The sequence below is a fragment of the Neophocaena asiaeorientalis genome, unplaced genomic scaffold, assembly GCF_003031525.2.
Source record: "Neophocaena asiaeorientalis asiaeorientalis breed wild unplaced genomic scaffold, Neophocaena_asiaeorientalis_V1.1 scaffold129, whole genome shotgun sequence".
Taxonomy (NCBI): Eukaryota; Metazoa; Chordata; class Mammalia; order Artiodactyla; family Phocoenidae; genus Neophocaena; species Neophocaena asiaeorientalis.
Window position 1 is genome coordinate 3,060,849 of NW_020172446.1, and position 14,807 is coordinate 3,075,655.

General features: G+C 53.7%; 1 protein-coding gene across 5 annotated transcripts; it reads left to right on the forward strand.

Annotated features, from left to right (window-relative positions):
* The first annotated feature begins 1,042 nt into the window (after positions 1-1,042).
* On the forward strand, positions 1,043-14,443 carry LOC112394493 (galectin-9-like). Of its 5 annotated transcripts, none has more exons than XM_024737298.1 (11): positions 1,043-1,114; positions 3,094-3,185; positions 5,700-5,901; positions 6,718-6,828; positions 8,292-8,387; positions 9,999-10,034; positions 10,585-10,635; positions 11,328-11,372; positions 11,839-11,927; positions 12,025-12,187; positions 13,981-14,127. In XM_024737298.1, exons 1-11 carry the CDS (start codon positions 1,058-1,060, stop codon positions 14,125-14,127), a joined length of 1,089 nt encoding a protein of 362 aa, XP_024593066.1. In that variant the 5' UTR covers positions 1,043-1,057. The 5 variants fall into 5 exon arrangements, with proteins under 5 accessions (XP_024593066.1, XP_024593064.1, XP_024593065.1 ...); XM_024737296.1 differs by lacking the exon at positions 1,043-1,114 and adding an exon at positions 1,173-1,229 and having other exon boundaries at positions 13,981-14,443; XM_024737297.1 differs by lacking the exon at positions 1,043-1,114 and adding an exon at positions 1,173-1,229 and having other exon boundaries at positions 11,331-11,372; positions 13,981-14,144.
* The last annotated feature ends 364 nt before the right edge of the window (positions 14,444-14,807 follow it).

Below are 14,807 nucleotides of genomic sequence, written 5' to 3' on the forward strand. Positions count from 1 at the left end.
TGTGCTAAGTCCGAGAATGTTTCCTTGCCTTTTCCAGCTTCCAGAGGCTGCCTGCTTGCGTTGGCTTGTGGCCCCTTCCTCCTCCTTTAAAGCCAGCAGCTTCTTGCTTCTGTTGTCACATCTCCTACTACCAATTCTCCTCTTCTGCCTCCCTCTTTGGGGACCCTGTGACTACACTGGGCCCACCTGGATAATCCAGGATAACCTCTACATCTCAAGATCCTCAACCTAATTACATATGCAAAATCCCTTTTGCCGTGTAAAGCAACATATTCACAACTTCCAGGGATTAGAATGTAGACATTTTTGGTGGGACAGAGGGGAGGGTGGTAATCATTTAGTCTACCATACCCTCCTTGGAGTCAACCAATGTTAGCAGTTTCTTTGAATCCTTCCAGAAATGTTTTATTCATGATAAGTAAATATATGTATATAGCCTCCCCAACCCATTTTTAAAATAATACACGTGGCATCATTCTGTATCAGTTCTCAAAGTCCCCTTCTTCCTCTTCTCTTCGTGTTCAGCCTCCATAGAATCCATTGTATGGAAATACCGTAATTAATTTCACCATTTTCTTCTTGGTGGACTTTTGGACTCTTTCCAATGTTTTGCAATTATAATGTGGCAGTGAATAATCTTGCCTTTAGGATTATACTCAATATGAAGTAATCTTGTGTTTCAGAATTTGAGGGCACCATTTAAGACAACAAAATCTCACAAAGATTTTCTTGGGGGAAATCCTTCCTTAAGATTAACCTGTACTGCCCGCCCCCATTATCCACACATGGCTTCCTCCATTCTGCCTCCTTCTGTGCTCTGATGACCCCATCCCAACACACTGTGCTTTCAGTTCTTTATACGTTAGTGTGAATATGCTTAAGGGAAGGGCCCACACTTGCCAGGAGTATGCATTTTAAGCCCTGTCATGATGGTGTGAAAGGCTCTTAAGAGAACTTCAGGCTTCAACAAACAAATGACGGGGTTCTTTTTCCAGGAAGTACGGCATGCTGGTCTATAACTGTGTCAGGCTGATTCTACTTCTTCAAAATCACTGGCATGGACAGAGACAACAGAAAGAACTCAGAGATGTGGAGAAGCCGTGATTTGCTTAAGGTCACCAAAGTATTTAATGGCAGAGTTCAGACCTAACCTGAAGTGCCACAAGAGACACCTTTCCCAAAGGTCCATGGAGAGCAGAGTCTGTCTGAATGGGATCCTGGTGTTACAGGTTATCTCCCAGGGCGAGCTGTGCACATGAGTTAGGAGGGGTTTCTCTGGATCCTGAGTGGTTGTACAACTCAAGGACATAGGCTAGGACTGAACTGGGCTGGTGGGTGTTTTTTGTTTGCCTGCACAGTGTTTATTTTAACTCGTTGCTAAAGCAAATTTAGAGAGAATAGTATCATAAACAACACATACCCGTCATTCAGTTTCAACTCATGACCTATCTTGCTTCATCTCTACCCAACCCTACTTCCCTTTCCACTTCTGGATTATTTTGAAGCAAATCTAGATATATCATTTCACTGCAAATATTTCATTATATGTCTCTATAACAAAGGAACTCTTCTACAATCCTTTTTAAGGGATTTTTCCCCCAGAAATTAGAAAGTTTTACTGAAAAAAATTTCCAGATTTTGGTCTTCTCCTAAAGACTTGGAAGCTCTGCCAACACTGGACCTGGATGGTAATCACTGGTTACAGCTGAGTGGACACTGCCTCTTTAGATAAGGAACATGATGTCTACTTTGCCTCAGTCCCTACCACTCCCTATTGTACCCTACCTGGCCAGCTCACCTATATACCTCACCTGCCTGGCTCCTGTACTCATTTAATTTTTTTTAACATCTTTATTGGAGTATAATTACCTTACAATGGTGTGTTAGTTTCTGCTTTATAACAACGTGAATCAGTTATACATATGTCCCCATATCTCTTCCCACACATTTAATTTTTGTAAGGAATTCACTTAAAGGAGAAGGTAGAAAAGACTTGAACAACTTGAAAAATGTGAAAATTGACTAGGAGCTAGGACTGTGTTTAAGGCAGTTTGTAGAACCACATTAGGTAAAAGGCATTCAGGAAGGAAGCTTTGAAACTTGAGACATAAACAATTTAGGAATTTTGATTAGAGAGACCAAGGTGGAAGGAAGCAGAGGGGCAGTATAGAGATAACCTACTATGTACCAGTCTCTTCCACAGGCTTTTTGTCACTCAATCATCAATCTCACTCAGAAGGTGGGATTCATCTCTATTTCACAGATGAGGAAATTGAGGCAAAGAGAAGTTAAATAAACTTCCCAAGGCCGCTAAGTTAACAAGGAGCTAAATTAGGGTTTAAATCTGGAGTATGCCTGGCTCTAAAACGAGGCATCCCTCACAGTAACCATGGATCCTTTATAGAGGCTCAGGAAAGAGGATGTGACAAAGTCACGGGGCCTAGGAGGGGTAGAGATGTCACATTAGGATTCTGGAGGATGCCAAGGGCCTGGGGGAAGGAATGGGAGCCCGGGAGCAGGAACAGAAGAGGGGGCTGCCCCGTGGTTGCAGAGAGCACCCGGGAAGAGGCACTTTCTGAGGAGGTGGAGGGCAAAGGTCACGGTCACCACTGTTCTCAGGGTGGGATGGGCAGGAGAGGGGAGGATGCCTTCTTCTTGGCCTGCTCAGGTGAGCAGAAGGTTTATCCTCGGGAACAGGTTGGTGGGTCTCTTTGGTCCCTGGGGCCCCTTGAGTCCCCAGCCAGGGGACTTTGCTAGGAACCTGGCCTGGGGTCCAGCAGCCCCCTCCTCACTCCCCTGGTTCCTTCCCATCTAAGGGCTGTGCACATGCCACTTCTTCCTCTTAGCAGCCGTCACACTGTCCCTGTCACATCCTCTCAGAGCCGGAGGGATCTCCTTCTCACAACCTCAGAACGTCTGTGTGACTTCCTCGGTGCAGGCCTGGAAGGTCCGTGGAGCAGAGCCTCAATCTGTCCTGCTCACAGCTGCACCTGGCCCCTAGCCCAGGGCCCGACACCCAGGCCAGCCCCCAGCAAGTGCTGAAGGGGATGGAGAGAAGCAGGCCGGCCCGCTGACCACTGTCTCCTCCCGCAGGTCATCCCCTTCACTGGGGTAATCCAAGGGGGTCTCCAGGACGGACTTCAGATCACCATCAATGGGACCGTTATATATTCCAACGGAAACAGGTACCTGGAATTGTTGTTTCTCGCAGCCTTGCCCCTGAGCGAACCAAGGCGCTCTCAGCTCAGGTTGGTCCACCCAGCATCCTCCGAGCTGCCCGCACCTGGCTCAAGGGCTGAGCAGGGCCCGGCCCCTGCCAACAGTGCACGGCACTCCTGCCATCTGCCAGTAGCGCCCAGGGCACCATTAACCAGACTCCCCAAAGACGGGGGAGGGGCCAATGAGAGCTCCCAGTCTAAGGAGGGAAGCAGGCCAGCCCAGAGGCAGAAGTTCTAGGACTGAGCATTGTATGCTATGACCCAGAGTTGCAAAAACAACACCTTCCTTCATTTCCTATAGCTGCCCTCATCTACTTCGGAACCCTCACTTGGTCTGACGTGGAAATAGTTAAACTTGCCATCAAAGTTGTGATTTGGTCTCTTTCAGTTTCAAGCTCTTTTCTGGAAAATGCTAAGTCAATTCAAAAAATAAATATCTTAGCGCTGTTTCCAGCGCTCCTCCTAGCTCCCAAGGGGGCTTCCCAAGAGAAGAGCTTGCACGTATTCTCAGAGGCAGGAGGGTCCTCGGATGCTCACGGAGCCCTGGCTGACCTCTGCTGAGGTCCGGGTGGCTCGGGGGCCTGGGGACCTCCTGGATCCTTTCAGGCCCCTCCCAGGCCCAGCCCTACCCCTGCATCTAGATTCTAGATGACTTCCTCTGCCATTGTTTCCCCTCCAGGTGGACATGGCCACACTGACCATGGGACTTTGAGAGCCCTAAGTGCCCCCAGGGCACTCGGAGGGAAGTGAGGCACCCAGATCCCCTAAAACTCTGCCAGCATGGGAGTCCCAGACCTCGACTCTGAACTTCCATTGCTTTCTCTCTCCCACTTCCTCTGCCTACCCTTTCTCCCAACGCAGGAGGGCTTTCTACTCCCACCCTGTCTAATAGAATCTCTCCCTACCTCCGAGGGTCCCCCTTCCAATGGGAGCTTTTGCTCTCTCCCTTCCCTGGGGCAGGAATTTTCAAAGGAACACAGGAATGAAGCCGGAGGACCGCAAAGAGAAAACTACACCCAGACATATTTCAGAAACACTATTCTCCACTTTAAGCGGAATAGGGACTTAGATTTTCTCATTCCAGAGTCACTTGGAGCTTCCTTTCCCTTTGGTATTCCCAGAGGGAGGGCGGTTGGGCTCAGGGCCAGGCCAGTTTCCCGCAGGCCCCGCTGGCTGAGGGTTCACGGCGTGCTCCGGTGTTGAGGACGGCATCCAGGACACAACCCCCGTAACCGAGAAAGAGAACGGGCTCTGGGGACTTCCCTGGCGATCCAGTGGTCGGAACTCCACACTTCCACTGCAGGGGCCACAGGCTTGATCCCTGGTTGGGGAACTAAGATGCTGCAAGCTATGCGGCCAAAAAAAAAAAAAAAAAAAAGTGGAGGGGCTATGCAGGTAGGGGCTCTGTCCATCGAGGGCCACCCTTGGGTGCAGGGCAGTGCCTGGCTCTGTGGGGCATGACATGGGAGCGAGGCGTGCTCTCTGACTGCTGTGTGTTTGTTGGGGAGACCAAAGTGACCCCGAGAGGCAGGCTGCAGACCACACTGGTGCTGAGTTCAGGGAAGGCGGTTAGAGACAGGGTCCTCGCTGGAGACCCTCAGAACCTCAGACTGGAACTTGGTTTGGGGACACGAGTGAGCTCCGTCTGGGAAGAGGCGGAACAAACATTTATTGCGCCCACTTTGTGAGCCAGGTCCCTGGGAAGATTCTTTTGTTTCAGTCCTCACCTTAGAGTCAAGGCTGTACCCAAAGGAAGCTGGGATGGTGAGGAGCTTCCTCCGAGGAGAGATGGGAACAAAGAGTTGCTTGCTTGGGGATTTCCCCTGGCCGCCTTGTTCATCATCCTCCAAGGAAGGCAGCCCCTCCCTTTCCAGGGTGTGGCAGCTTGAGGGTAGCGAGGTGTGGGTTCATTGCAAATGACAAACAGTGAAGAGCTGGGGTCTGGGTCCGGGCTTGCTGACCTCACTCAGGTCAGGTGGACACACGCTAACCTCTACAGGGGGACAGACGCGCACACTGAGGTCCCCACGCCCGGAGAGCTAGTGTTTATTCTATGCCTCCCCTTTAGACACCATCTCTATAGGCGTCCCATCAATGTCACGTGTTCTTCCCACTTGTCCTCTTCTCTCTCAACTGAGCAGACGTGGGCTGGCCTCCAATGAGCGACCACTTGGTGCAAAAGGTTCTCACTCCTAGGCACATTTCTCGACTTCCATCTTGGATAAATTTCTTTACCCATTTTCTACTTATTTTTAGAAAATCACACTGTAAGGGCAAAATGTGGTAACTGCTCGAAAACATACTAAGTGCAAATCAGGTGAGCAAAAAAGATGGCAACAACTAAGGATGGGTACAAACCAGCCACGCAGGCTGTAGGCAGGATGCCAGATGGATGTCAGTCGAAGGCGTGAGACCCTCCTGTTCCCACCCTTGGCAGTAAACCAGGATACCGAGAGCACTGTCTGATTTCCCTTGGCCTAGGTTTGCTGTGAACTTTCAGACCGGCCACAATGACAATGACATTGCCTTCCACTTCAACCCTCGGTTTGAAGAAGGCGGATATGTGGTCTGCAACACGAAGCAGAAAGGAAGCTGGGGGGCTGAGGAAAGGAAGATGCAAATGCCCTTCCAGAGGGGGTGTCCCTTTGAGCTCTGCTTCCTGGTACAGAGCTCGGAGTTCAAGGTGAGCAGGAACTCTCCTCTCTTCCCTTCAGCTGCCTGTCCCCCAGCCCTATCAGGCGCAGTGAATAGCGTTTAAAGTCACGTGAACAACACCTTTGTTGCTTGCAAGGATGCAGTCTCCTTAGCACCTCCACCTGCACCTACACGTGCACCTGTTGCTTCTTTTACTACGGAAATAAGCACTAGATAAGTCACCATGGTGCCTTTTGGCCTCCTGGGTCTTTAAAGTCCAAATTATTTCCGTTCCTCTGCCCTTCCTCCACTCCAGGACCCTGGTAACATTTGTTTTCGTTACATTGTTGCAGCCTTTATCCAGGTGTTATTAATGACTTAGTTTTGCAGGGCATTGCAAACTGCTTTTGCAAGCAGCGCAGTGTCTCTGGGCTTGGGGAGACAGGAGAAGGGGTGAGTACATCTGTGTCTATGCCTCTCTGTGTGAACACGGATGTTCCCAACCCCTCAACATGCAACCTGACGTCACCTCTCCTCTGCTCCCCAGGAACATTTGTATGCATATTTCAGTAACACCCCAGGTGACCTAAGATTAGAAAGACAAACCTACTGCAATAAACAAACAATCATAAGAACTAAAAAGCCAACAACCAGAGCCACGTAGGGATGGTGTTTGGATGCACTTTGGATCACAAGCATGTTCCTGTAGCTGGCGCAGCTCTGAAGGCTGATGCCCCCGACCTACAGGGGATGGATGTGAAAACTAGACACAGGTCTAAACTTCTAGAAGCAGGGGTCCCAGAAGCTTGGGTGAGTTCCCACCTGGCCAGGGACCCCCTCCTGGAACATGCACTCATCTCGGCAGGTGATGGTGAACAAGAACCTCTTCATGCAGTACGCACACCGCGTGCCCTTCCACCGCGTCAACACCATCTGCGTCACGGGCGCCGTGCAGCTGTCCTACATCAGCTTTCAGGTCAGACTGTCCACCCGGCACCCGCCCCCAGGGGCTGGGTGCAGGGCCCGGTCCACTGTGCCCAGGCCCTGCTGCGTGGGCCCCAAAGTGCCAGCCAGTCTCCTTTCCAGGTGGCTCTGGGGACACACCTGTGGCTCCCCCGTCCTGTCCTTCTTGTGTCGCTCTCTCTGTCTGGGACACCTGCTTCAGTCTCCCGGGCTCCTAGGCCACTCATCTCTGTCATTCCCACCCTGGTTAGGAGGCTGTGTGGTTCTAGAAAGACCCGAGGTTTGGGAATCAAACTGAATCCAGCTCAAATCTCCAGCTCTGCCATTCTCATGGGCTGGGGGATCTTAGACAAGTGACTTCGCCTCTCCCAGCCTCAGTTTCCTCACCTGTGGAAGGAGCAGTGTCTCTGCCACCCCATAGGTCCTTGTGTGAGTTCAATGAGGCGATACACATCAGAGGTCACAGAACAGCCTGCGTGGGCCACACTTGGGTCTATTTGACCCTCTCTGTGCTTTAAAATTTTTGAATGTGTTACCAGCATCTAAAAGGTCAGCAGAAGCTTTTTGTTTTGTTTTGTTTTAATTAATTAATTAATTTACTTATTTATGGCTGCGTTGGGTCTCTGTTGCTGCACGTGGGCCTTCTCTAATTGCATTGAGCGGGGCTCTAGGCGCGCGGGCTTCAGTAGTTGTGGAACGTGGGCTTCAGTAGTTGTGGCACATGGGCTCTAGAGCGCAGGCTCAGTAGTTGTGGCGCATGGGCTTGGTTGCTCCGCGGCATGTGGGATCTTCCTGGACCAGGGCTCGAAGCCCTGTCCCCTGCATTGGCAGGTGGATTCTCAACCACTGCACCACCAGTGAAGTCTCTCAGCAGAAGTTTTGCAAGGTGAAAAAGTTCTGGAGCTGGATGGTGGTGATGGTTGCCCAGCTATGGGAGTCGACTTAATGTCACTGAACTATACACTTCAAAATAGTTAAGACGGTCAATTTTATGTGCATTTCACCGCAGTTTAGAAAAAAAAAAAGGTCAGGCGATAGCACATGGTAATCTGGATTTCTGGTTTTTTGTGAAAACTGGAAAGATTGGGGTATGCTGGGCCCACATTCTGCAGGGCCCCAGGCTGCTGGTTGGGAGCCATCAGCACCACTTTGGTATTTGAGTGTGTACCCTGAGATGGGAAGGCACATAGCAGGCCCTTGACAGATATGAGGCCCTTTCTCTTTGGTCCTCATCTCTCATATTCCTTCCCTCCCTAACTCCCCCTGTGGGGTTGGGGAGAGAGGAGAGAGAGACGGAGGTGGAGAGAGAGACAGCCAGCCTGCCGTCACTCCCTGGAGCCTAACCTTCCCTCTGCCCGTCCTGGACACCCCCGCTCCCCCTGCTTGCCTGTCTGTCTCCCTCTTGCCTGTGGCCTCTGCTTTTCCCCTCTTCCGTTAGTGCTTCTCTTCAGCCCATGGGACCTTTTGTTTTAACAGAACACCGGCGCAGCTCTCATCCCGCCCGCCTTCTCCACGGTGCAGTTCTCCCAGGCTGCCTGTTTCCCACCCAAGCCCAAGGGGCGCAAACCGAAAGTGAGTTCAGTGGAGGCCTGGGGAGGCTGAGCTGTCAGCAGGAAGGACAGAGCACTCGAGATGCTGGGCCAGCCAGCACGCCAGCCAGGGTCTCCAGGGCCTGTCATGGCCAAAGGTTCCCTGCCTCCATCCACAGCCCCGGGCCCAGAGCTGGGGACCTGGGAGCTGTCCTTGGCTCTTCCTTTCTCTCCTTATCTCTCCAGGGCACCAGTACCTCTCTTCCCAAAGCCACTGCCTTGGTCCAGGCCACCTGCCCCCTCAACACTCCGACCACGGCCTGGTTCCCCACACCCCACTCACCCACCACAGTGACCTTCCTATGCACAAATCTGATCACGTCCTCCCCTTGCTTTAAAGTCCTAAAGGCCCCAAGTCCCTCTAGATAAAGTCCAGATAGCAGGACCTGCAGAATCCTCCCCAATCTTGCTCCAGCCTCCCTCCCGGCTTCATCCCTCACCCAGGAAGCTCACGCAGCCTCCACTGCTCACTTGGGGCTCTCTCAGGCCACCGTGCTTTCTGCACATGCTGTCCCAGTGCTGAAAGCACCCTTTGCCACCCACATCCAGCCACTCCCAAATGGCCCTTCACAGCTCTCCTTAAGTGGCACTCCTCTGGAGCACCGTCCCCGGAGCAGATCGCTGGATGCCCTCCTGAGTCACCACAGACTTTGGATATCTCTGTGCTATTCCAGTCACCACGTCCTGCTATCATTGTGTCTATGTGTGTCTCCTCACCACTCTCCTCCCTCCTTCCCTACACCCACCAGGCCCTTTGTGGGCTGGGATTGTAGCTGGTTCATTTGTGTATCCCTAGCATTTTGCACAGTGCCCGGCATGCAGTAGGGACTCGGTTAGTGAATGTGGAATAGGTTTGCGAGAGGAACAGTCTGCCGGGTGAAGGCTGGGGCCCGGACAGGAAGGGGAGCAGGCCTGGCCCTTTCTTTGGCCACTTGAGCAGCAGGGACTGGGAGGAAGGCCGTCTCTTTACCCAGCCTCCCCGGGCCCAGCACGGCGCAGCTGGGGCACCTGCCTTCTGCCATGCAGACGCAGGACTGGTGGGGCCGCAGGCAGCCTTTGCAGGGCAGCCCGACTTTGGCCCTGGCCTGGGGAGGACAGGGTGTGGTGGATACAATCAGCAGAACTGGGTACCAGCTGGATTTTCTCTCTTGTTACCTGGGTGAGCTCGGGCAAGTTGCCTAACCTTTCTGAGACTAGTTGCCTCACCGGCAAAATAGGAGGCAAGGATGCCTCCCTTATTGTAAAGTCTTGAAGCCAGAGCCTGGCAGACAGCAGGCCTTCAGCCAATGTAAGTTTTCACCTTATGGGTGAAATGTGGCATCGGGAGTAATGGCTTGGCCTCCGGGAGCTAAATGGTCTGCATCAGACACACCCTCCTCTCCTTCTGAAGGAGCCAATGGGAATGTTCCCCCTCCCCAACACCCCTGCATAACCACAGTGTACCGGGATGCTGGGTGAGAATCTGGGCGCCCAGAAGGCTCAGGAGGGAGGCCGCGTGTGGGGAGGCATTTCTTACCACAGCTTCTTACCACCACCGTGTTACCCTCGTGTGGCACCAGCGTTAACCACCACTGTGGTTTCTCATCCCCTTCAGCCTCCAAGGATCTGGCCGGCTGGCTCGGCTCCCATTGTAAGTGTCTTGCTCTCTCTTCGGAATCTCTTCACTTCGGCTTTTCCTGTGGGTTAAAAGGAGGAGGCGGAGTCAAGCATGGAGCCTCTCCCATTGGAGGGAAGGGCCGCCAAGGCCAGACCCTTGGGCCATCTGCCCGGCTGGGGTGATGGTGGGAGGGAGTTCGGGGTGCGGGGAGGGGTGGCTGGCCCTGATGAATCGGGAAGGAGCCCCAGTGGCCGCTGGTTTGCTCAAGGCCCTGCCACTCTGTGGGCAGCCACGGGACACCAAGGCCCCACGTTCACTTCTTCCTTCTGCAAAGCGAGGCTGTGCTAGAGAGATTCCCCTGAGAAAGATGCAGGCCACAGGCCACAAATGCAGCCATGTTTCTTCTCCAGAGAAGAAACACCTCTACCTGCCAATTTTGGGGCGTCTGGTCAGGCTGATGGGGCTGGTTACTAGCTCAAGATGACCTCACCTAAGAGGAGTGTGTTAAGTGGTGCCCTCTGGTGGCAGGTGGCAGTCTTCACACCGGTGAGAGCCGGTTAATAATGGGGCTTCTTTCTTCCAGACTCAGACCGTCATCCACACGGTGCAGAGCACCCCTGGACAGATGTTCCCTGTAAGTCTAAACGCTCTGGTCAGCTCACAGCCCCACCACGTGCCCCCTTCCCAAGGAGTGAATTCTCTAGGCCCAGAGTCAGGAAGAAAGCAGTTTAGCAAGGAAGATGGGGACATTTGGGGCTGGGCCCTCTGCTTAGGAGAAATGCACGTAAAACTCTCCTTGGGACAGTAGAGATTCTGGATCAGGCTGGATTTACCCAACGACCCAAGAAATAGGACCCTAGGGACCAACAGGAAAACCGGTCCTTCTGTCCCTGAGAGGGGAGTGCAGTGGTCCCAGTATCTGGATATGAGACCCTCCATCCTGAGGACAAGCCCCCAGGATGTCACTGCTGATAGGCTGAGGCTGCTTCTCCTCCTCCTGCACCAGTGCAAAGCACACGGGGGGCCTGGAGTCAGTGGGGCTGCCCTTGGAGGGGATGAGGGGCAGGTGACCATGATGGGATCCAGGAACACAGCAGGAGTCCTGCCAAGGCTGACATGGGGAGGAAGGTGACCGGGAGAATCCAACGCCTGAAGCCTCACGACCTCAGTCTCCCATTGGAGCATCGCCTCTAGAACGTGCAAGGGCGTGTGCGTGTGTGTGTGTGTGCGTGTGCATGCGTGTGTGCGTGTGCGTGCGCGTGTGCGTGCGTGTGTGCGTGCGCGTGTGCGCACACTCCCGTACTGAATTTCCCGATCTCTCTTCAGCAGAATCCCATGATCCCACCCATGGCATATCCCAACCCAACCTATGTAAGTGGTTTCTCTGGGAGGGGTGGAGTTCTGGTTTGTGTTGTGCAGGGTTGGGTTAGGGGAAGAGGGGAGGGTAGCTTACAAAATGAAAAGCAGTCCCTTAGTAAACTGAAGTTCTGGAAACTTCCAGGTAACTTAGAAGACTCAGGAAAGGGGCTTTCACCTTGAAAATCGTCCCTTCACCATGAGCATATTACACGGTCTTCCCTTCTCAGCCCAAGCATCCTTTGTGTCCAACCAAAGCTCTTTTCATGATAGTAAATGCCCGTTAATTTGAGGAATGCTGGAAAGTTTTCCTTTGCCGTTTACTGAGCCAAGTAAAGATACCATGGAGTTCTTTCTTGAAGATACAGCACAGTTAAGTTGTCGACTGACAGTCCAAATGCACAGAAGTTGTCATGAAGTTTCTCTTGCAGCGGCGGCTGCTCTGGCCGCTGCCGTCTGACCTGCCCCCTCCTCCCCACAGCCGATACCTTTCTTCACCTCTATCCCCGGTGGGCTGTACCCCTCCAAGAGCATCATGGTGTCGGGTACCGTCCTGCCCAGTGCTCAGAGGTAAGACAGGGTTCCTGGGGAGAAGAGACACCCCAAGGTCATTCGGGCCATTCCCCCAGCTCGGGGCAGAGAGTCCATGGGAGCGGCCCATCCCCAGGTTCTACATCAACCTGTGTTCCGGGAGAGACATCGCCTTCCACCTGAACCCCCGCTTCGATGAGAATGCCGTGGTCCGCAACACGCAAATCAACAGCTGCTGGGGGTCTGAGGAGCGAAGCCTGCCCCGACAGATGCCCTTCTTCCGAGGCCAGAGCTTCTCGGTGAGATGCTGCAGCCCCGAGCTGGGAGGGGCTCTCGAGGGGCAGTGGAGGAGCGGGTGGAGGTCATCTGGGGGCACCTTGATCGAGACAGGAGCTGACGCCTCTGGGGTGAGGACAGGGCCCAGAAGAGGGGAAAGTGTTCCCCAAATTACTGCTACTATCATTTTACTGTCACTGTCCCACATAAGGCAGGTGGCAGGTACCACCTGCTGTTACAGATGAGACTAACTCACATGTGCAGGTTACTTGCGAAGGTCACACAGCCAATCAGTGCCAAATCGAACTCAAGAATGAGGTGTCATCCATTCACTCACTCACTCACTCATTCATTCAACAGTCATTTATCAGCTATTTCATCCAGGCCCACTTTGAGCAGCAAGCACCCCAGGTACTGGGGGGCAATGAGGAAACAGTCCAGGTCCTGCCCCCATGGAGTTTACAATCAAGGTCGGGGAGGAACAAGGAAACAAATGTACGGACAGATCGCTGCAGAACAGCAACGGGTACTACGTGGAGGGCAAAGTAGAATAAGAAATAAGTGAGCCCTGGGCAGGGGCCATGCTTCCTTAGGTGGGGGCAGACCTTGGAGGAGGCCCCAGCACAGGCGGGACCTCAGTGGTAGGAGGAGCCCACCTTGCAAAAACTCTAAGGGGCAGCAGAGGGAGCTGATATTATCGCCGAGGCAGAGGGTCATGGTCGTGGCCTGTCTAGGAAGCAGGAGGCCCCGGGGCTTCTGGGAGAGCGAGGATGGGGAGGTGGCGGGTGGCACTGCTGGCGGCCCGGACGACACAGAGCTGGGTTCTCGGACCTGACTACGTACTCAAATCACCTGAGAGCTTGAAAAAGAAAAAGCAATGCCTGGTCCCACCCCAGGCCCACGAGAGGGTGAGCCTGGACACCCGTATTTTTAAATGTGCCCTAATACTCCTCACCCAGGGTTGAAAATGACCGATGTAGGGCCTTGTGGGTCATGGATTTTGGATTTTAGCCCAGGGTGTTGGTGTGTTTCAAGCCAGAGAGCAATATACTTTGATAGCTGTGTGACCTTGAGCAAGTGTCTTAACAGCTCTGTGCCTCCGTTCCCTTATCTAAAATATGGGACTGCTAGTAACAGTGATCTCACAGAGATGGAAGAAGGAAATGAAATCGAGTCTGTGACACGCTTAGGACAGTGCCCGGTGCGCCGTGACTCTGCTGCTGCTGTTAGCTGTGTGATGGGGACGATGGTATTTTAACAGCTGTGCTGCCACCGCCTCTGGGAGAATGTCGGGGTGGAAGAGACAAGTTAGGAGGCTGCCGCAGCAGGAGTGCAGAGGCTCAGCACTCCTGTGTGCAGGGTCCTAGGGGCATGGATGACACAGGCCAGCATTTGTGTCCCTAGAGGCTCAGGGTCCAGCCAGAGGGTAAGGATAGGGGTGCGGGACACAGCCTGAGGGCAGCGCCTGACTCAGCTAGGAGGGGCTCAGGAGTTGGGGAAAGGCCGGGAAGGCTGGCTGCAGGAGGGTGAGTCCTGAAGAGGGAGTAGCAGTGATCCACGCGGACAAGGTGTGCAGAGCGGGGAGCCCAGGGGGACGGGTATTCTGGGGGGAGGAACAGAATATGTAAAAGCACAGGGAAGGAGAGCATGAGGCGTGTTCGGGGAAGAGTGAATCCTTCGGTGTGGCTCGAACGCAGGTGTGGGTCTTGCTTAACTAACGTTTGGGGAAGGTGGGAAGGAGGGAGGCAGACGTGAGGCTGCCTTTGGCTTTGAGGACAGTCCAGGCGGGGTACAGATGCCGGGGCCTCTCGTCCAGGTGTGGATCATGTGTGAAGGCTCCTGCCTCAAGTTGGCTGTGGATGGCCAGCACCTGTGTGAATACTACCACCGCCTGAAGAACCTGCCCGCCATCAACAGCCTGGAGGTGGGGGGCGACATCCAGCTGACCCACGTGCAGACATAGGCCAGCCCTGCCCTGGGCTGCTGGCTGGCTCTGCTCATCACCCCCACCTGCCCCGGATCCTGAGCTTTGCTGGAGAGACCACGTCCTTGGCTGGCTCTGCTTCTGGCCAAGTCCACCTCGTCCCACGCCGCTAGCTGTCACTCACGCAGGAGGCTGTATCCTCGGCCCCTCCCCTTCCTCCAATCTTTAACCTCTCCTCCTCCCGGAAAGCTACTCTGATGACACCCCACTGGTCCCCACCAACGGACAGGAGCCTTCTCAGCAGGGGGCTCTCCCCTTTCCCAGTGTCCTTCGAATAAAGAAAGAAAGAACAATGCTTGTTGGCATGTGTGCCTGGGATGGCCATGGTTTGGTAACTGAGTTTGGAGACCTTCTGGAGTCTCTGGAATCGGGGAGGTCCAGGCTGAGGGAAGAGGGGGGAGAGAGCACGGGCTCACTTGGATCAGCGGGGGGTTCCTGACCTCCGGGCCTGCTCCCAGCGGGTCCTCCACAAACCCCACAAGGGTGTGGGAAAAAGCTCAGGCCTCTTGGACAGGCATCGCTGACTCAGGAAGCTTGGCGATGGAGGTGAACCCAGGAAATGGCCCCATGCTTCTGAGATGGGCCAAGGGCTGGGCTGGGCTCCCGAGAAGCCGACTCGGAAGAGAGGCCTGTTTGTGTGCTTCTGCTGTGGGTCCCCT